The sequence below is a fragment of the Lutjanus erythropterus genome, chromosome 24, assembly GCF_056507025.1.
Source record: "Lutjanus erythropterus isolate fLutEry1 chromosome 24, fLutEry1.hap2, whole genome shotgun sequence".
Classification (NCBI taxonomy): domain Eukaryota; kingdom Metazoa; phylum Chordata; class Actinopteri; order Lutjaniformes; family Lutjanidae; genus Lutjanus; species Lutjanus erythropterus.
The window spans coordinates 11,996,601-12,019,176 of NC_139340.1; the positions used below are offsets into that span (position 1 = coordinate 11,996,601).

General features: G+C 43.9%; 1 protein-coding gene across 2 annotated transcripts in view; it reads left to right on the plus strand.

The window, feature by feature from the left end:
- The window catches only part of LOC146304791 (transmembrane protein 163a), a 32,854-nt gene extending 10,699 nt beyond the window's left edge, over positions 1-22,155 (plus strand). For both annotated transcript variants that reach the window (XM_084713564.1, XM_084713565.1), the window contains 6 exons: positions 2,746-2,789; positions 2,899-2,990; positions 6,733-6,829; positions 20,597-20,708; positions 21,222-21,363; positions 21,799-22,155. In XM_084713564.1, coding sequence (XP_084569690.1) covers positions 2,746-2,789; positions 2,899-2,990; positions 6,733-6,829; positions 20,597-20,708; positions 21,222-21,363; positions 21,799-21,859 — 548 coding nt within the window. In that variant the 3' untranslated portion in view covers positions 21,860-22,155. The remainder of the gene's footprint in view (positions 1-2,745; positions 2,790-2,898; positions 2,991-6,732; positions 6,830-20,596; positions 20,709-21,221; positions 21,364-21,798) is intronic.
- The last annotated feature ends 421 nt before the right edge of the window (positions 22,156-22,576 follow it).

The window sequence follows — 22,576 nt, forward strand, 5'->3', positions numbered from 1 at the left end:
GCCAATAAACCAGCAGAGTTCAGATGGTGTTTTATCTTCTGTTCTCCTGCTTCTCTTGTCAGATGTGACAAGAAGGGAGGAGGGGGGAGACAGGGAGACGAGAGACCTCGAATATTTGTGTGTGTGTGTGTGCGTGCGTGTGTGTGATGCGATGCTGGAGCTCCGTCCCCACTGACACCCACCCAGCTTTCTTGGGAGCCAATTAGCCATCGCTGGGCTCAGCTTTTACGACTGCAGAGCCGCAGCAGCAGATTCATTTACACACAATTTCTTCTTCTTCTTCCAGCTCCTAATGAAGGAGGTAGGAGGAGAAAAAGGAAGGAAAAGAGGGCATGAGGGAGGAGGAGGAGGAGGAGGAGGAGGAGGAGGAGGAGGAGCATACATTTCTGGATTTGGACCATCGGCTCTTGATGTTAGGGGGCAGATCTGTGGGGTTTTCATCCTGAATGAGATGAGAAATCTTATAGAAATAGCCTGAAAACAAAAATCTCAAGAGAACATGATTGGAGGTTTTTTTTTTTCAGCTGAAGAATTTACTTGCAGGTACAAATCTGCTCCCCTGATGATGACAGGGCTTACATATAACATGTTTTTTGCGCTCATCCAACTAAATTCTTACCTCGATTGGTGTATTAAAGGCCTTCACGTGTACACAAAAGAGGCCGCCTGCTACTTTTTCCTTGTTATGTCAGTGCTGACAGGTGCATGACACTTGTCCACACAGTCCCTCCCTTTCTATTTACTTTCATTGGAACCACTGTCAAGTACTATTTGCTGAATCATACATCTGTTAACAGACTGAGAGACGAGGGGTTAGACTTTTTACACTCACAGTGGAGGATAAACATGTTGTGCATCATTGGATTTGCTTTCATTTCATGTCACACACAGTATAACGCTAAAATACATAAGTTAAAAAGACTCTTTTGACACCTCATTTCACTATCCCTTTCCAAGCGTGCAAGAAAACCTCTCATAGCTATGAAACTTAAGTGAAAAAGGCTGGTTATTGTTGGGTTTATCTGTGTTGGGCTACTGTTGAAACATCAGAAATTTTGGAAAATCTCAGGAGCATTCATGAACGTCACATCCTTTGGTTTTTCCACAGAAAAATTACATAAAAATCAGTCCACAGGTTGCTATAGGCAACATAATGTGTTATAGGTTACAGTCACTTCACACATTGGTAAGACAGAGCGATTGATGCATGTAATTTGATTCACCTATTACCTTTAATTGAAGAGCCTAAAGTCCAAAATGAAAAATTTGGACAGAGCAATTTGTCAGAGCTGTCAGCATCGTCAGAGTAAATTTGTGCCAGTCTAACTTCACTTAATAATGAGCTGCATACTAAATGGTGGGATGATGATGTGCAGAATTCAGCTTCAGCTTCTATTTCTAAGCTTTTTTTTGCCATTAATAATCACATGTTACACATTCAAATTCCTGTGGTCAGGAATAATCTGTCCTGTGAGATGTAACAAAACAGGTGTTTGTGGTTTGCAATCTGCTAATCTGGGGATGTATGTGACTTTTTGCAAAACGGACTAAAAATCGTTGTATATAATTTTTGCACATTCAATTTTTGTCAGGCTTCCGTGCTGCATCTCTGCAGATCTCTGGTATCATAACAAAATCCTCCCTGCTCATTTGTATTCAAGGGTTGTTGCCCACGTGTGGTTAAGTGTTTGCAAGAGGCAGCATTTGTTCCTGTTTTTATTTTGGTATGGGGAAGTGAATGATTGCACCTTCAGCCCAGAGAGCAACTGAATGTAGATGAAACAATAAAGGAAGGAAAAGAAGGGGCGAAGAAAGAGCTTAGTGGGGAGAAAAGGGAAAGTGAAAGATAGAAGAGGGATGAAATCATAATTTTATTATTCTTGCAGCAAAAAGAAAATGAGCGACTAAAGGAAAGCAGCACAGAGAAAGAGATACCTCACAATGCTGTGTTTCTGCATGCAGGGCTGAGGCGAGTTGCTGGCCCCCAGTGAGTCTTGCTAAAAATAAACCTGGGAGGAGAGGAGAGGATTCCTCCCCTCTATCTATCTGCATCTTTCTCTCCTTTGTCTCTCCTTCCTTCTCTCCTCGTTGCAGGCAGATGATGATCACACACAGCGGTTCTGGCTCGGTGTTTGTTTTCAACACATCTGCAGCTCACTATCGCTATGGTCGGGCCAAAACAGACACATAATACGATGATAACTGAAGCACTTCAGTCAACAAAATACAGCTTATCGTGTCTGGCAGGTCTGCAGCACAAACTAATCAAAACTAGAAAAGCAATTCCTGACAGAAATGCACCTCTGGACATAGATGATAATAATCCATCAGTGGAGTTGAAGACAGTAAATGAGGGATTCTCCTGATTGACATCTTTTATTTGGCAGCAATCACCCTTTATTTCTTTGCGTAAACAGACAGTAGGAAATCTTCACCAGTATTCTGCAAAAAAAGACTTTCAATCTTGGTCTTTTAGTGTCTGCAAGTGGGTATATAACACATCTCCTGTGAGCAGACTACAGCGAGTGAAAAGAGATGAAGTATGGGTAGCAGCACTGCAGTAGGACACTTGAATATGAAATTTATGTAACATAATATGCACATGCACATGCCTATATGTTGGAAGAAGTTGTGATTGATGCATTTTTCTCCCATTGAATATGTTTTGAATAAATATTAGTGAACACAAACAGTTAAATCAGATTGTAGCAGTGTAACTTGTTGTCTCTCTGCTTTTATTTCCAGCTGTTTCCATCATGCGGCACAGCGCTTCGGCTTTCGGATTTGCTGTAAGTCGCCTGTAAATCCACCACTTCACTAAAGCTGTGATGGCTGACACTGCATGCTGCAGTGAAGAGAATGTAAAATGTGCTTTTTTTTTTGTTTTTCACTCTGCAGTTTGATGCCACGCTGGATGTGCTGTCCTCCGTCATCGTACTGTGGCGGTACAGCAACGCTGCAGCTGTCCACTCAGCACACCGCGAATACATGTAGGTGCAATCATCTTTCACCCCAGATCAATTCAGCCGCAAGGCCGTATTACAGAAACTTCCTAACCTGCAGATCCCATCTTTACTGTTTGGTAACCATGGTAACAAGGTTTAGGAAATTTAGGATGAACAGTTCTGAAGTCATTGATCTTAATCTCAAGAAACTTAACTTCTTAAGTTAAGCTAAGTTCTTCCAAAAGGACCATCTTTGAATGTTTCAAAAAGAAAAAAAAAACAACAACAGTTTGATCAAATGGGAATTGTGTTGGTTGCTAGGTAACAGACATAAAAGTTGATAGGTGATGCTGGATTGAGCATTTAGAATTTCCTAACCTGAGATAAGATAGGATGACGTAAAATAAGACAGGATTCCTAAAGTTAGGATTTGTTTCTGTGACACCAAAGACATAAGATAGCAAGTTTCTGTAATATGGCCCCATGTTTAAAATCAAGATGTAATTCATTTTCAGTTTTGGGTGTCCACACATACTTAAAATACCTGAAAAAGTTTTAAATTGTCTGAACTTGAGGAATTAAAATCACTAAATGTTTGTGCTAAATATAATGGCTGACAGACATTTTCATTAGGTGTGGTACAGAGTTAGGTAGGTCATTCCCTGGAAAACAAATTGCATTTAACTGTATTAGAATAAATATTAGCCACCCAAATTAAACTGAGCAAATATGATGTGCAATTTTGGACAAAAGACCAAAGAAATTATATTTTATCACCAAAAAGTGACGGGAGTGTTGGTGAGAGTGACTCCTGGTGGTTATCATGAAATTTAATTTCCCTGCTGTTCTATTTGTGGATTGTTGTGGGGGTTTTTTTATCGTGTTCAGGCAGGAATAGTGCTGCTTTGACAGCTTTGTTTCTGTATATTTTCTTTTTCTTGTCTTAAAAACATATTATAAGACTATTTGCAGACAGCCTGCAGCTGTTTGAGCCTTTGTTTTGGCTTGTCCAGATGGTTCAATTCCATCTATAAAGACCAAACAAGCCCAGAAAAGTGATGAAATCCATTTCAGTGTGTCGACCGTGTGTCTAGTGCATGCGTGTGTCTGGTTGTGTGTGTGTGTGTGTGTGTGTGTGTGTGGTCTGCTTTGTCCTGTGGAGGAGTGTGTCAAACAGCGGATCTCTTCAGCTCTGTCAGCCTCGGCCCACTGGGACCGATCACAGGCGAGCGCCTCACGTCTTATCTGTACCTGGTTGAGAATGGTGTGTGTGTGTGTGTGTGTGTGTGTGTGTGTGTGTGTGTGTGTGTGTCTGGTGTGTGTGGTGGTCAGGTGGGCTTTTTAAAGCCTATTGAATGGTCGTGGTGCTGGCAGCAAGCAGGCGACAGAAAGAGAGAAAAAAAGAAAAGTGGGGGTAAATCAGCTGTCTGTCAGTTTTTTATTTCTGTTCTGTTCAGATGAGTCTTAACATTATCAGAAGATGAACAGCAAATGAAATTCAACCACAACAAAAGCATCTGTTGCTGAATGAATCAGATGAAAGAAAATCGTCACTATTTCTGCCCTTACTGTCAGAGCATCTGGTAGATTCGTACAGTGAATCTGAGCAGCGACGGCTAATTGCTGTCGGGACGACAGATGAGATCACGTCCTCAGGAGATGAGACAGAGACACACAGAGAGTAGAAGGACATTAATTCAACTGTCGATTCAAATATCTGACATGCTGCAAACAGTAAAATGCCAATTAGTTTGTGGCGTTTCTTACAGAAAATAAAAACCTAGAGGGACAGCCAGGAGTATTGGCTTGAGCATTGAAAATGAAGATGCAAGTTTTTAGTAATCAACATTAAAGTTAGAATTGTTTTTTCAATTACATGTCTTATAAATTCATAATTCCTGAAAATCAAATCTCAAACTTCAGTGTTTATCAGTTCAGTTATATAATCAATAGCATTTTTTTTAATTTGCCTCCGTCCCTCACTTCCAATTTAACAGATCCTGCAGGTTTAAATCATTAAAACTGTAACAACATTGATTTTTCCACAAATGCACCTATGATGTAGATTTTTTAGGTGTTTGCACACCAGAACAAGCTGCTGTATCTCCCAAAAAACCTCACTTTTATTTACCATCATCCTCTCTTGTAAGTGTGGCAAGTCAGTTAACAGCTGTCTGTTGATCAGCTGTATTTTGATAGTGTCAAATCTTCACATTAAAACATTCACACAGCGTCACTTTTCAACGGCATCCTTCATTATGTCACTTCAGCAGCTAATTGGAGAATTCGGACAAAGTTCAGGAAGCTGCTCAGCCAGTAATTGGCTTCACCGAGAGGCCAGGCTTCCTCCTGCGCACACAAACACACACTCGTAAACACACACACAGATATATCCTTGCATTTGAAACACAGAGAGATTGAGAATTGCCTGCCAGCCACTAAAACACCCACACACACGGACACACAAGTATACAAGTACGTAAATAGACATGTACTATACACTGTGTGCCCTGCAGCCGACTGAGTGAGAGAACTATTGACACATTATTCTTAATTTTTTTATCTGTCTGTGTTTGATAGAAGAGATGTGGCTGCATAGTGATGCCCAGGTATAGACTGGTTGCCAAGGTAACAAGCTCGAGATGTCAAAACAAGACGAATTAAGGAGTTTTGTTCCCAAATGAAACGTGGAGCCTTTCCAAACAAATAAACCCTTTGTTCTTTGTTTGACTGTGAAGGTTAGAAAGAGATGGTCCTTCTGTGCTGTAGTGATATTAAAAAGTAACGTCGTCCAGCTGTGATATGATGGATTTCTGGAAACAGATGCTGTATTTTTCTGAAAACCGTTACTGCTCTTTCTGGTGTTGTTATTGTTTTAGTTGCGGAGTCAACAGCAGTGCAGAGATATGGTGTCATTTTTTACATCCACCGTGTGCGAGAAACAACAGGGGGCCTGTTAGAGGGGAGTGAGCGCTCCCATGTTGTGTGTATGCTTGTATGTGTGTGTGTGTGTGTGTGTGCGTCCTGCTGTGGATTTCCTAGTGTGATGTTGGGTGTTGCCTTGGTTACCTCATCCGGTCAAAACCCAGGACGGCCAGTGTGAGTGGAGAGCAGCCTTCAGAGTTGAACACACGCTGGTAGCCATGCATGACCAGGGCATATGCTCCAGTTGTTGTTTTTTTTTCTCCCTCTAGACCTTGTTAATTGGGAAAAGGTTTTTAAAAAGACATCTGCTGCTTCCCAAATAAGTCTTCACTCCACACATCAGTGCAAACAGTTATCTGTCATTCAGGATTATTAGAGGGCCACAGGGAAATGTGGTGTTAGCCATTTATTTTCCGTTTGTTGTTAAACAAAATTTAACAAGACTAAGAGTCTGCAGCCATGCTGACAGCTCTGTGAGGCTGTTCTCATATTTATACCCATGATGCGTCTCCACTTCCTCCCACTTTCTTCATATGACTTCCGTCTTGTTAGCTGCTTCAGTTATGTCAGATGACGTACATCCAGTTCTTTTAACCCTCACACTCAGAGATTGTAACATAAGCTTTTTCCAAAATGTTTTAAGCTGAGATAAACCTGGTAATTCATGACCTCTGTGTTTCTAAAATCCTGGGTTGAGCCTCGCAGGGAGCAGCTGTGTACCACAGTCACCACTTTCATTATTAATCAAGATTGTTGTAATGAGTATCAACACTGTTGATTACTTCACACAATCCAAGTTGGAACTGGAACTGTAATTTGTGCTTGTCACCACAGTTTTTTCTGTCTTTTTTTTCCTCCACAGAGCCTGTGTTATCCTGGGTGTGATTTTCATCCTGTCCTCCTTGTGCATTCTGGGTAAGGCCATTCACGACCTGGCCACCAAGCTGCTCCCTGAAGTGGTAAGAATTTCTAGACAACCGACACAAAACATTTTTACGTGCAAAACACTATATAACGCAAACCCCAGTTCCCAAAAAGTTGGGACAGATGTTTAAAATGTAAATAAAAACAAATGCAATGATCTTCAGATCATTTTTGACATTTGTTTAGCTGAAAACGGTACAAAGACAAGATATTTAATGTCTAAACTGACATGGCTCTGACCGTGGTGAAGGGGTCAGAATGTGATTCAAACTGGAGATGGAGGAGAGCTTTGGATTAAAGCATCCGCCATATGGAACAGATTATGTTATCCATTTAACACTGACAGAAAAAAAACCTAAACACATTAACATTCTGTAGTACATTTCGACATGCGTATTACTGTCAGCTGAACAGTCAAACGGGGTCATTTAATGGTCGTGTCCCTCTCACTGAGGTTGGGATGCAGAATTAAAGCCAAAATTTGATCTTTAATCTGATTTTTTTTTTTTTTGGCAGAATTTGTGGCTATTTTTAAAGCTTGGGCGGATCGTAACAACAGTTTTGTCCAGCCAGGACTCGTCTTGTCTGCTGTCCCTGGCTGTAATGCCACCAGTCTGCTGGAGAAGAGGATTTCACTTAGAATCCGAAAAAAGCTCTGTTGACTTTGTGCCTGTACCTAATAATATCTTCTCAGAATCTGGGCGTACGTCTCGGTGTCCAAGACAAACAACATGCAGGCGGTTATTTACGTGATTTGCATGAAGCATGGCCGAGTCTGTCCCCGTCTTGTCATCTGAGAGAACAGCGTGCTTTCAGGCGTGGCTGTCACGTGGGGCTGGTCACAAGAGAGTCGGCGGATCAAACAATAAAGAGGAAAGTCTCCGGTCTTCAACAAGCCGCTCAGTGTTTTTGCTGGACAGGTGGAAGGTTTCGCCAAATCAAATCTAGAGGATTTGGCTCTAATTTAATTTTGTGGTGGATTTACTTTCATCCAAAGCAGAGCTGGTGATTGTTGAACAGTGGAAAGACAAACTGAGATGTTTTTGATGAGTTTTGTTTTGTTTCTGTTGAGTTTGTTATTTGTCTTGGTCAGGTAAAAGAGAAGAATGTAGGTATACAATTTACGGACAGTAGGTGTAAGAATATTTTCTTCCAGACATTTTGAGAATTATTTTAAGTCTCCCAGCTGAAACTACTACATTAGATGAGGTTAGCAGTGTGTGTGAACGTGTGTGTGTGTGTGCGTGCGTGGCGGCGTTGTTGCTCCTGCTGGATAAGGAATGTCACAAATCTCACGTGTGAAGACCTAGGAGCCTTCACACTTCCTGAAATAACTTCATCACCTGGTTGCCGGGTAATAGTCATCTCCGTAGAAACGCTGTTGAGGATCTGAACGTAATGACGATGATGATGGTTAAATATGAGACCATTATGCTTTGGTGAATTACTGTAGAGACATTATTGCTGTTCAGGCCCTTCGCCGTCTCTCTCCCCTTTAGCTCTGTGATCTAATTCACATGAGTGTAATTTGGAGAATAATAATTGTTGTAGTCTGTTTCAGCCTCCGATGAATGATTACATGTTTTAATAAGTTGTGTAGAGGTATCTAATCTAACAACTGTTTAAAGACTCTCAAAGGAGCTAATATCAGAGTACAAGATCCTAAAAGATGAATATCTGAGCTATATCACACTGCAGCATGCTGCAAGTAAAATCTAATCCCATAGAAAAGTAAATCTAAGCAGACATAAATCTGAAGAAAAAAATTATTATATTGCTGGAAAAAAAACAAGCTCTTTTACTTAAGATTAAATGAGAATACTGATGAACTTTACATAAGCTGGGCTGTGAAATGTGCTCTTCTAGGCTAAATTCAAACCTAAGATTGAAGGCCCAAACGCAATGAAAGCATTGCACATTTTGAAGCACATCTCTAAATAGTTGCAGCTCATTGATACCCCTACTCTGGAGGACCAAAGTTATTTTTTTCTGCAGATGCAGTACCTGTTTGGAGAGAGCTAAAAGGAATTTTGAATATAAGGAAGTGATAAGTGGGTGCTGAGGGGGCTGTAGCACCAAACCAGACATTATAAGAACAATCAATTTAAAAAAAAAAAAAAGTGGGGTGCAGAGAGAGAGCGAGGGAAGGATGATGTGATATAAAAATGTTTTTCATCATAAAGCCTAATATAACTGTACAGATCTGTGGATTACTAGTAAGGTATGAACTAAACTGCAGAGTGGAGTCTTTGTTAACAGAGACAAAATGGAGAAAAACAAGAAAAGTCTGTTCCTGAACTGTCCAGACGCTGTTTCTCCTCTTCATCTTCTTGGTGAACATTGACTGACTGACAGATTTAGCTGTTTAGATGTTTTTGTGTTTATTTCAGCGCACTGATTTCATTTCCTCTCCAACTTAATTATGCTAACTGTCTTGTTACAGTATTAGTTACTGCACGCGCTGTCGAGGTCAGATTTGGAGACCGGCACAGAGCGTCAACATGGCTGGAAGCACTTTAATCATATTTTTCATATTCTTGGATCAGCTGCAGAACAAAAACACACCAAGATAAGGAATGCAGAGTTTCAAATAGCCTTTGCTACTCGCTGAGGCTCAAAATTCAATTAGTTTTCAAATCCTTTATTGATTTATTGGACCAACTGTGTTTCCCATGTATTCATCTGTGGCTGCAGAGAGGGAGAGAGACGGGCCTGGCAGACAGCGAGCACCAAAGCATAAACAAAGGCAGACTGTGGGAGCGGCGAGGCAGACAGATTGTGTTGTTCTGAGCCGACCTGCTCCTCTTCTGTCACAGACTCCGTTTCTACCAGACTGGTTTCTGGTGCATCATCATCCTGGACTTATATATAGCTTGCATGTGCCTCACAGCCCTCCTCAGTATGCTGGTATTGGTGTTTTCACCACCTCCCGCTCTTCTTCCTCACTATGAAATGTTAATAAGGTAAGCAGCTGCTTAGGTATGCAGTGGTGAGACGGAGTGGGAGGATAGAGAAAGGTGCATGGCACGTTTTGTGCTTTTTGAGTAAAAATATGAATATTTAAATCATCGAATAATAACGTTTTGTGCTTTATCCATAGAAAAAAAGAGACAAAAACGCTGATGACAGCTGCCAACTGTCACTCAGCAATTGTTAAAACAAATAAAGTACTGTGTGGGCATCGGAGTCTTATAAAAGAATAAAGAGAGTGAAGGGAGTGGAGGAGGAAACATGTGGAGGAAGATGTTTATTTTCTGAGCCCAATTAATGTCAGTTAGCATCCAAGACGAAGCTTTATTCTCCATACAGGCTTTTTTTTTTATAGCTGGTTTGTTAAATCTTGTAACTGTCAACGGGGTTTTAGAGAAAAAAGAAGTTTTAATTTGAAGGGCTGCAGTGACCTCTGAGATTTAAGAAAACTTTGTCAACCTGGGCAAATCAGTGCAGCTCAACAATTTCAGGTATTTCCTCATAACTAGTTGAATCTTTCCTCGGCTAATTAACACGCCGTATCTTGTTTGATTATGCTAAGTTGAGCTCTAGCCTCTGATTGTCTGAGATTCGAGTTTTTCTACCTTTTTCCACTATTTTATCTACAGCAAGCAGTTAAGTAATATGAGTCGACTAACTGTATTTCAGTACTGAAGGCAGTCTAAGTGTGGTTGGAGGCTGACGTGAAAAGATATGTTTACTTTTGAACAGGTCGACTGAGGTAGCCTCTCTGACTTGAGTAGGAAGCCGACCCAGCGAAGAGGGGCTTGGTGAGAGAAGGCCCCCGCCACCTACTGATGTTTTGTTTATTTCTGGAATAGTCAGGAGAACGGCAGAGCAGATCCAGTTCCAGTTTGGTTTTGTCCACATCCAAATGATAATGATACTCTTGTTGGCCCACTTGACTTGTTCCCTCTAAAAAAGAGAAGAACAGATTTTTCATATTCTGCACAGGGATCTCTGGTTGTCAAAAGTAAATGTCAAGTACTGTGGTAACATTCTGGGCAGTCATGAATGTGTGTGTGTGTGTGTGTCTGTCTGTGTGTGTGCATCTCCCTCTCCCATGGGCCAAAATGCCAGCTCAGCCACTGTGAATGCTGATTAGAAGGTCACATAGTGGGATTTCCCATGCCATCTTTTATTTCAGTTTGCTTGAAGCAGAACTTTCCAAAACAACCAAATAACTGTGGTCCCAAGAGATTTTGCTGGTCTGCGTGTCAGATTAAAGGTCAAAATCACATGCAACTCAACTTGTACTACATTTTCTTTATTTAAAGATTAAAATTTTAAAGTTTCTTTTCAGTAGTGTGAACAATTAAATATAAGCGTGTCTAGCTGTAAGACTTGTGTCTGTTTACTCCTCAAAAATGTAGAGAAATGCAACAACACTTTTAACTTCAAGCTTAAGGAGTAGCTCAGCAAGATAAGATGTGAGTGATCAGGTGAATATCTGATAATCTACAGTGCAAGGATCAAATCTAGGTAGACTTCAGAAGTGACTTTTATATACTTTCTTTTCAAAAATGCAAAGAAAAACAACAAGAAATACAGCAGTGACACACCACGTTTCAAGCTTAAGGAGTAGCTCCACAAGATAAGATGTTGGTCAGGTAGATTCCTGATAATCTGAAGGATGAGGACCGAATCCAGGTTGAATTTAAAAAAAACACTTTTCTATATAAAGTTACAGACAGTTGATGATAGTGCAGTGAGCAAATGGTAATATTAGTAGATCTGGTCTCTGCAGGAAAGCTTGGAGAGAGCCGAGAAATGAGTTTCAACTGTGTGCTCCTGTAGCTCAGCTTGATGGATCAGTGGCTAGGAAAAAGGAGGTCGTGGGTTTGAATCCTGCTTTATTCTCTAAAAATTTAACAGCCGGTGCATCACTAACATCACTTGAATGAACCTCAGAAACATCACTTGAATGTCCGATCAAATAGCGCAGACTGTAAGAGGAAGGTTGGGGACTTTGAGATTGTGGGTTTGAATCCTGCATTTTTCTCAAAAAATTTAACAGCCCGTGCATCAAAGGAAGACCTGAAAACCTCGGAGACACCATATCATCCTGTCAGCTCCTGTAGCTCGGCTTGATGGGTCAGTGGCTGGGAAACAAGAGGTCGCGGGTTCGAATCCTGCGTTATTCTCTAAAAATTTAACAGCCCGTGCATCAAAGGAAGACCTGAAAACCTCGGAGACACTAGATCAACCTGTCAGTTCCTGTAGCTCGGCTTGATGGCTCAGTGGCTGCGAAACAGGAGGCCGTGGGTTCGAATCTCGCCTTCGCTAAAAATTTAACAGCCCGTGCATCAAAGGAAGACCTGAAAACCTCTGAGACACAATGTCAACCTGTCAGTTCCTGTAGCTCGGCTTGATGGCTCAGTGGCTGCGAAACAGGAGGCCGTGGGTTCGAATCCCGCCTTCGCTAAAAATTTAACAGCCCGTGCATCAAAGGAAGACCTGAAAACCTCGGAGACACTATGTCACCTGTCAGTTCCTGTAGCTCGGCCTGATGGGTCAGTGGCTGGGAAACGGGAGGTTGTGGGTTCAAATCCTGCCTTCACTAAAAATTTAACAGCCCGTGCATCAAAGGAAGACCTGAAAACCTCGGAGACACGACATTAACCTGTCAGTTCCTGTAGCTCGGCTTGATGGGTCGGCGGCTGGGAAACGGGAGGTTGTGGGTTCGAATCCCACCTTCGCTAAAAATTTAACAGCCAGTGAATCAAAGGAAGACCTGAAAACCTTGGAGACACTATGTCACCTGTCAGTTCCTGTAGCTCAGGGAGCTAGACAGTGGGCTTGAACACCTGAGGTCGTGGGATCGATCCTTATGAGCCCCAGTGAATTTTCACCTCCGGCACCTGAGGAAAAAGATAAAAGCGCCCGGAGAACTTACCTCAAGTGAGTGCTCTGTGGCGCCGAGGGTTCGTTCGCGACTTGGAAGTCGACAGGTTGATGGAGACCTGGTTCGAATCCTGCCTGGTGCGAGTACCGAGATCACGAGATGGGCAGGGCAGCCAGACCGGAGCGGCGGGCGGGGCAGCCAGACCGGAGCGGCGGACGGGGCAGCCAGACCGGAGGGGCGGAAGAGGCAGCCAGACCGGAGCGGCGGAAGAGGCAGCCAGACCGGAGGGGCGGACGAGGCAGCCAGACCGGAGCGGCGGAAGAGGCAGCCAGACTAGGGCGGGCGGGCGGGCGGGCGGGCGGGCGGGCGGGGCAGGCAGGATGGGGGGTGGGAGCAGGCAGGCAGGATGGGGGGTGGGAGCAGGCAGGCAGGCAGGCAGGTAGGGAAGGGGGGGGATGCCTCGGAACTGGGCAGCAAAACACATGTGGAAGGCCGGAAAAAAGATTGTCCAGTTCCGAGGTGGGACCAGATAGGAAGAGGGGTGGGGCAGGAAGAGGGGGAGGAGAGACAGGGAGGGATCCAAAACAATATTTTTCCGTTTACTTTTCCCCCTGTCAACCTCTTTTGGGTTGGGGTTCAGCTCCTCCCTATCTACCCCCCCAGTCTTTTTTCCAGCCTTCCTTGTTTCCTGCCTGCCTGCCCCCTCCCAGCCTGTCTACCCCCCCACCTATCCTGCCTGCCTGCCTGCCCCTTGCCTCCCTCCCACGCACCTTGCCTGCCTGCCCCTCCCACGGCCTGCTTGCCCCTCCCACCTTGCCTGCCTGCCTGCCTACCCACCCGCCTATCCTGCCCAGCCTGCCTACCCCCCCGCCTATCCTGCCCTGCCTGTCTACCCCCCCGCCTATCCTGCCCTGCCTGCCTACCCCCCCCCCGCCTGTCCTGCCCTGCCTGTCTACCCCCCCGCCTATCCTGCCCTGCCTGCCTGCCTGCCCGCCTGCCCCCCCGCTTGTCCTGCCCTGCCTGCCTACCCCCCCGCCTGTCCTGCCCTGCCTGCCTACCCCCCCGCCTGTCCTGCCCTGCCTGCCTGCCTGCCCGCCCCCCCGCCTATCCTGCCCTGCCTGCCTGCCTGACCCCCCGCTTATCCTGCCCTGCCTGCCTGCCCCCCCGGCTACCCTGCCCTGCCTGCCTGCCCGCCCGCCCCCCCGCCTATCCTGCCCTGCCTGCCTGCCTGACCCCCCGCTTATCCTGCCCTGCCTGCCTGCCCCCCCGGCTACCCTGCCCTGCCTGCCTGCCTGCCCGCCCCCCCGCCTATCCTGCCCTGCCTGCCGCCTCGCTCACGCCTGTCTACCCCCCCGCCTATCCTGCCCTGCCTGCCTGCCTGCCCACGCCTGTCTACCCCCCCGCCTATCCTGCCCTGCCTGCCTGCCTGCCTGACTGCCCCCCCCCCAGCCTGCCTACCCACCCTGCCTACCCAGCTACCGCCCCCACCTATCTAGTGATCTCGGTGCTCGCACCAGGCAGGATTCGTACCAGGCATCCAACAGCCTGTTAACTCCCAAGACGGGAACGAACCCTCGGCGCCACAGAGCACTCAAAAGTGGTGAGTTCTCCTGGCGCTTTTATCTTTTTACCTCAGGTGCCAGACATAGAAATTTACTGGGGCTCATAAGAATCGAACCCACAACCTCTGGTGTTCGAGCCCACTGTCTATCTCCCTGAGCTACAGGAGCTGACAAATAAATGTAGTGTCTCCAAGGTTTTCAGGTCTTCCTTTGATACACCGGCTGTTAAATTTTTAGCAAAGGCAGGATTCGAACCCACAATCTCCCGTTTCCCAGCCATTCACCCATCATGCTGAGCTACAGGAGCTGACAGGCTGATGGAGTGTGTCCGAGGTTTTCAGGTCTTCCTTTGATTCACCGGCTGTTAAATTTTTAGCAAAGGTGGGATTCGAACCCACAACCTCCTGTTTCGCAGCCGCTGACCCATCAAGCTGCGCCACAGGATCACACAATTGAACCACGTTTCTTGGATCTACACGATCACACAGTTGAACCTTGTTTCTTGGACTTCTTTAAGTTTTCCTGCAGAGACCAGTCTCACCATGGGATTGAACTCATGACTCCAAATCTTCCACACAGTCATCTACCACCCTACGCCACAGTCTAAGACAGATAAGGGTTGTTTCTTAGAACTTTTCACTTTTCCCTTTCAAGCGGCGCCTTTAAAACTGATTGAGATACTCAGAGGTTGCGCTAGACTTTTTCGTTGTCTGTCATTTTGACTGACAGGGTCATAAAAATCCTGTCATAATCTATTTTTACCTGTCACTTTAATTTTTAAAATGATAATAATTACATATTCAATAGCATTTAATTTTCATTCATTTTTTATTAATATTCAGCTCGAACAAGCTGAACAGAGAATCCACACTGTACCTCTTTTATCAACCCCATCGTCGTTATTGGGCTTTTTGAAGAAACTTCAGCTGCTGACACTCAGCTGCCGTGACACTAGGTGCATTGGAGATGAGCCAGGCCTGCGCAGAATCGATCAGCGGTGATCGCCGCAAAGTGCATGCCGGTTAGATTTGTGTCCGACCTGATCCCGACTTGCACTGACATCATGCACACGTGGGCAACAATAACCTCACGAGATCGAGGCGGCTGCACTTTGTAGAGCCAGGTGCCGCAGCTGCTCTCCTCCGACTGCAAACGCCTGGCTGTAACCTGATTGACAGGCTTATAGGCTCTGATTGGCTCCTAATTTTGACAACAAACACCATGTGTTGTATTAAATACTAATTTTCTGTGTAAATGTAATATTTAATGCTGGACATATCTGTTGTGCAATGAAGTTTTAATCTGTCAGCAAGCAGATATATTGTGCCTGATAATAATAAGGGTTATATATATGACTTATCAAAAGAACAGTTTAGTGCTTTACAAGGAAGATAAAAGAACAGATGCGTCAAAAGAGGGATCTCTTCTATTTTAACTTCGATCAGCGATCAAGAACGCACTTTATTTCTTCAGCTATGAACATGATCTGCAGACTACAGGTCACCTACAGGTGATCTAACAGGATGTTCGCATCTTTTCCTCTACACTTCTTGTATGTCTGTTGAAAACTGTTCGACTTGACTGCAGCTTTTTGTCTCCACCTCCTGCTGCGGTCGCCTGATCTCGTCTACTCTCCAGGCGAGGCACAGTTCATCTCGAACGTACTTGTTTTTCTGAGTGAAGCCAACGAGGTCATGCATCAAGAGAGACAATAGCTAATTAATACGCTCACTCGCCACCAAGTGTTCAGGGGAATTGAACCTTTGAACTCAGAGTCCCCAACCTTCTTCTTACAGTCTGAGCTATTTTAACAAATAGCTAAATTTTGCTTCTCAAAGGTTTTTAATTTTGTTTTTGGACTCTGGCCTTTTAACTTCACTGAGGCTGATGAGAATCAACCTCCCCAACCTCCCTCTTACAGTCTGAACCACTGAAGAAGGTGGTTGGAGTTCAAAGCCGTCTTATTTAAACCTGCACTATTGGAGCAGATGGTCAAATCCTTGACTCCGGCCTTCAAAAGTCACCGAGCTTCATAGGTCTTGAACACGCAACTTCCAACTCCCCAACCTTCCTCTTACAGCCTGAGCTATTTGATCGGACGTTCAAGTGTTGTTTCTCAGAGGTTTTCACTTTTTTCTTTGGACTCCGGCCTTCAAAAGTCACCGACCTTCATAAGTCTTGAACACGCAACTTCCAACTCCCCAACCTTCCTCTTACAGCCTGAGCTATTTCATCGGACGTTCAAGTGTTGTTTCTCAGAGGTTTTCACTTTTTTCTTTGGACCCCGGCCTTCAAAAGTCACCGACCTTCATAAGTCTTGAACACGCAACTTCCAACTCCCCAACCTTCCTCTTACAGCCTGAGCTATTTCATCGGACGTTCAAGTGTTGTTTCTCAGAGGTTTTCACTTTTTTCTTTGGACTCCGGCCTTCAAAAGTCACCGACCTTCATAAGTCTTGAACACGCAACCTGCAACTCCCCAACCTTCCTCTTACAGCCTGAGCTATTTGATCGGACGTTCAAGCGTTGTTTCTCAGAGGTTTTCACTTTTTTCTTTGGACTCCGGCCTTCAAAAGTCACCGACCTTCATAAGTCTTGAACACGCAACCTGCAACTCCCCAACCTTCCTCTTACAGCCTGAGCTATTTGATCGGACGTTCAAGCGTTGTTTCTCAGAGGTTTTCACTTTTTTCTTTGGACTCCGGCCTTCAAAAGTCACCGACCTTCATAAGTCTTGAACACGCAACCTGCAACTCCCCAACCTTCCTCTTACAGCCTGAGCTATTTCATCGGACGTTCAAGCGTTGTTTCTCAGAGGTTTTCACTTTTTTCTTTGGACTCCGGCCTTCAAAAGTCACCGAGCTTCATAAGTCTTGAACACGCAACCTGCAACTCCCCAACCTTCCTCTTACAGCCTGAGCTATTTCATCGGACGTTCAAGCGTTGTTTCTCAGAGGTTTTCACTTTTTTCTTTGGACTCCGGCCTTCAAAAGTCACCGACCTTCACAAGTCTTGAACACGCAACCTCCAGCTCCCCAACCTTCCTCTTACAGCCTGAGCTATTTGATCGGACGTTCAAGCGTTGTTTCTCAGAGGTTTTCACTTTTTTCTTTGGACTCCGGCCTTCAAAAGTCACCGAGCGTCACAAGTCTTGAACACGCAACCTCCAGCTCCCCAACCTTCCTCTTACAGCCTGAGCTATTTCATCGGACGTTCAAGTGCTGTTTCTCAGAGGTTTTCACTTTTTTCTTTGGACCCCGACCTTCAAAAGTCACCGAGCTTCATAAGTCTTGAACACGCAACCTCCAACTCCCCAACCTTCCTCTTACGGTCGGAGCTAATTGATCAGACGATTAAGTGTTGTTTCTCAGAGGTTTTCCCTTTTTTCTTTGGACTCCGACCTTCAAAAGTCATTGAGTCTCATGAGAATCAAACTCACAACCTCAGCCTCTCAGACCATCCTCTTACAGCCTGAGCTATTCAATCAGATGGGCAAGGAATGACTTGAATTGTTCTTGTTCCTAGTTGTATTTCTTGGTCACAACACTGAAGAGAAAACTTTGAAAATCTCAGGACGGTTGAGTTGGGAATTGATCCTCCCACCTCTGGTATCAGTGATGAGCAGCTTATCATGTTGAGCTATTCTTCCTGACCGTTTGCTCGAGTGTTGTATTCAAATGAAAATCACAGGCAACTCTCATTGGTAACTTTTACTACATTTACTTTGTTTTTCACAATGAAGATAACTCAAATTTAAGACCACGCCTCTGAACACCACATAGTTTAATATTTAATATACAAAAGTGCTGTATGTAAAGGTGATCCATCAACATCATCATGTCATACAAACAATAAAGCTAAAATCTTAAACACTCATGTTGTTAATTGGTTGATTGTCATTCAGGTAAGTGTTTGCAGGTGAACATTAAACTTCTTAGGTTAAGATCAATCATCTCTACAGACACAGTGACCCAGAGCAGCCTGTAGGGGGCGTTTTCTCTGCTGTCTTTAAAGGCAAGAACACATGTCCTCAAGCAGGAATCAAACCAACACTCAGGTGATCAGATAATCTGAATCACAGCAGCTCATCCTCCTGAGCATCTCCCTGCATGAAGATCAGTTTGTTTGTGATTCTTTTAGAGTTGTTGAAGAAACTTGTACTTTTAAAAGTCTGTGTCAGGTTTGAACCGAGAACCTTGAAATCTTGAGCTCAACACAGAACTGAATGAGCTAATGAGTCCTGCTTGTTGAAAGTGGTCCCTCAAAGCATTTAAGTCATGACATGACATGCTGACAAGTCTGAAGAAAATTATGAAATTGTGGAATTGAACACACGACTTCAGGGTCCCCAACCCTCCTCTTACTGTCTGAGCTATTTGACCAGACGTCTAAGTGTTGTTTCTCAGAGGTTTCCACTTTTTTCTTTGGACTCCGACCTTCAAAAGTCACCGAGCTCCATAAGTCTTGAACACACAACCTCCAACTCCCCAACCGTTCTCTTACAACATGAGCTAATGGAGCAGGCAGTCAAGCTGTGGTTCTCAAAAGTTTTCACTATTTTTCTTTGGATTCTGGCCCTCAAAAGTCATTGAGTCTTGTAAGGATCAAACACACAACCTCAAGGTCCCAAGCAACATCCTTACAACACACGCTATTGGAGCAGACAATCAGAATTTGGTTCTCAAAGCATTTCACTTTTTTTTTTGGACTCCAGTCTTCAAAAGTCACTCAGTCTCATGAGGATTGAACACTCAACCTCAAACTCCCAAACCTTCCTCTTACAACATGAGCTAATGGAGCTGACTGCTGAGCTTTGATTCTTGGAGGTTTTCACTTTTGTTTTTGGACTCCGGCCTCCAAAATTCACTGAGGGTAATCAGACTCAATCAGACAACCTCTAACTCCCAAATTTTCCTCTTAGAGCCTGAGCTATCTGAGCAGATGGCAAAGCTCTGGTTCTCAGAGTTTTGTTTTTTTTCCAGAGACTTCTTTTTTCTTCAAAAGTCACTGAGCCTCATAAGGATCAGATACTGCAATCTCCAACTCCTAAGCTGTTTTCTTACAACCTGACTTTGGAAATCAGCTGCAAAAATTGAAATAAATCATCCTAAAGAACTGAATCTACAACCTCAAGCAACGCTCTGCCTTCCTGAGCAAATCGGTCACAAGAAGATGAACTCTCTTTCTTCAAGCTCATGAGTCTTTGGACTTTGGTCTTCAAAACTCTTAGACGCACCAATGACATTTCTCTGAGTAGTTTAGTTTTTCTTGTCTAAATTAACAGACTAGGATCAAACCAACATCCTCAAAACCTCAGAAGTCAGTTTTTGAATTCCTCTCTCATAAATACAATCAAACCACAACCCTTTTTCTAATTATTGAAAACACATGAAACAAGCCAGAAACTGCTTATTTCAGGTTCAGAGTCAAGTACATTTGATCATATTTTACCTCCCACTGAAAACCCAATAATGATGATTTTCAGTTGAATCATTTATAGTTAGTGCTACAGATTATATGTACGTGAGTAAATCTTTTATCCCTTTAACGACTAAGTTTTACAAATGATAAAAGCAAAAAACAATCACATATTTCATGCTTTTATTGTAGCACAAGTACAATTTCAAAACAGTACATGACAGAAGGCATAAGTCATGCGTATTCTGCATACATACATACTAACCGCAGTGGCAGCTGGGAGATTCGATAGCTAACAGCTTCTAACTAGTTTGAGAATAATTTGCTATTTAGATTTTATTGTCACAGCTGAGTCACAGCACTGACTCAGGTTTTATGCAGCATGCTGAGGTTTTCTCTCCATCCCCTCTTTGATGTCTGTGAGCTCGCCAAAGTAGCTTTTCATGGCTCCAAGGCCATAGTGCAATATTAATGTTGCCGCAGAGGCGCTGAGTGCTCTGCAGCTCCCTTTCTCTTCTCTCATCCATCCCTCCCTCTCCTCTCCTCTCCTCCATCCGTCCCTTTTTGCATTTGCATTTTAAGCATTTTAAGACTCACAACAGGAGAGCGATATTGATATATTTTTTTAAAATCCAAAAGGACGGGTCAGGAAGAGGCAGAGCGTTTGACAAAACAGAGATGAAAAGCAATTGAATAACAGCATGAGCAGCAAAAGAAAACAGCCACAAGATACTGTTCAGAGACTTTAGTGAGTAAATCACATTGAAAGGGTAAAAGTTTTAGATAATTCTAGAATAGTTTTACTATTTTGTCACTGTCATCATTATAATTAACACATTTTGGAGGCTTAAAGTCATATTGGTCAACTAGTGATGCAACTTTGAGACCTAGGCTTAAACCCCAGCCCTGAGGATAGAGCGGCTCATAAAATAGAAACAAACCCTGACTCCCGCTGTCCCTTTGTGTTTTCTGCCCGTCTCTCTCAGGATGGATTCCTCTTCAGCGTGTCCATCATCAGCGGCTTGGTGTGCATCATCCTGGCTGGGATCAAGTTTATGCTCGGCAAAGTGCTCACGAGCCGAGCCCTCATCACTGACGGTGAGTGAACAAACTCAAGCACAGCAGCCTGTCGGGTCATGAGCCGTGTTTCCACCCAAAGTACCATAATCTTCAAAATTGCATTGATTTCTTTTTGTAAAGAGGAGTTTGTTTAGTATACAAATTGATTAGTAATATGTCCACTCATATATGTCCACATATTTGTAAGAAGCACAGTCATTTCTGAGTTACAACCTTGCTCAGTGTCCACGGAGTAACAGATCGTACTCACGCACGTCATCACCTAAACTTTGGTTTAACCAGATGACCTTTCAGTATATGACAGATATTTGAGGCATTTTGAGAATCTGTCATGCCACTATACTGCTTGTATACTTGCCACAGTAGTCAATATCACATGTCCGCTGGACTTTTAGCAGCTGTCTGAGGAAAACCTAAACATGACGAGGGCCTGAATTCCAACACTGACCCTACAGATCCCTCATCAGCTTTGTGCAAGGTATATATTCTTCAAAAGGAAAGCATGACTGTTTTGTGTGTTGTCTTTTGCAGGATTCAACTCACTGGTGGGGGGAGTCATGGGGTTCTCCATCCTCATCAGCGCTGAAGTGTTCAAGCACGAACCCAAGGTGTGGTACCTGGATGGGACAATAGGTGTCCTCATAGGTCTCATCATCCTCGCCTATGGAATCAAGTAAGTGATTATTTGGGGTTATTACAGGGATTGTTTACAATTTTTTAAATAGTTTATATTATGAGTATGGCATGCAACTGCTGTAATTCTAATTTCATTATATATTAACAAGATTTGTGAGTTTATTTTGTTCTGGAAATGATTTAAAGCAACCTGCTAACACTAATTGTAATAGCAGCTTTATATATTCTCGCCAGAGTATTTGAATAATTTATAAACTCTCAATTGTTCAGCTCTCAGAGGAAAGTTTTTGTTTTTACTCTGAAGTTTCCGATCATCTCTGCTGATGCAGTGAGATTTTCTGCCTTGAGCAACACCCACAACCTAAATTTAATGATGTCTGCAGTATCTCAATAAGTCTGAATAAGACTGGGATGCGCGTGTTTGCAACAGCTCCTCAGTTTTTCCTGTTTTCTTCCTCTTCGTTTCCTGCAGGCTGCTGCTGGACATGGTCCCCCGGGTCCGTCAAACCAGGAACTACGAGCGTTTTGAGTGACGGACCGCAGAGGAGCACGAAGGGAAGAGGGATGAGAGGAGGGTTTGGGAGGGATGGACGGGGCCTGACTGACTGACTGACAGGAGAGGGACGGGGATTACAGTCCCTGCAGTCTCTCCACAGACGATCACACTGAGTCCTCACGGTGCCAGCAGAGGCTTCAGTGTCTGTACAGCGCTCCCACTCTGAGATTTGAACTGAGGATCCGGGCCGGGGACGACAGCGGATCAAATTCATGGCACCTTTTAAGTGTTTTACAGTTTGGTGTACATATGATATCTTTATCTGTCTTTTAACAGTGAACGGGGAAGTCTGTTCTTTCATGCCTCCATATTTAAAAAGGTAGAGGGAGTAAACTGTGAAAGGGAGTCAAACTAACATAGAAAAGTCGTTGGCTCGGTTGTAGAGGGGACAGAAGTGACCAAACGGGACAGAGACGAGCTCGAACTGCAGCGTGCGGGAGACGTATGGACCCCCGGGAGTCCATAACTCCTGAAAAGCAACAGATTTTTGTACAGCAAGTCGATGTACAATACCTCAGTTACACCTCATCGCCCTGTCAAAACACAGCAGTTTATTTTTCCCATGGTTCCTAGAGGCCTTCGCTCAGCTGTGCTATAAAATGTTGCCGTGCAAGCTGATGGATGTAGCTGATGTAGCAGTGGAGTATTAATGGTGTTTTACCTTTTTTATGACTAGAGAGGATGTATCAATACA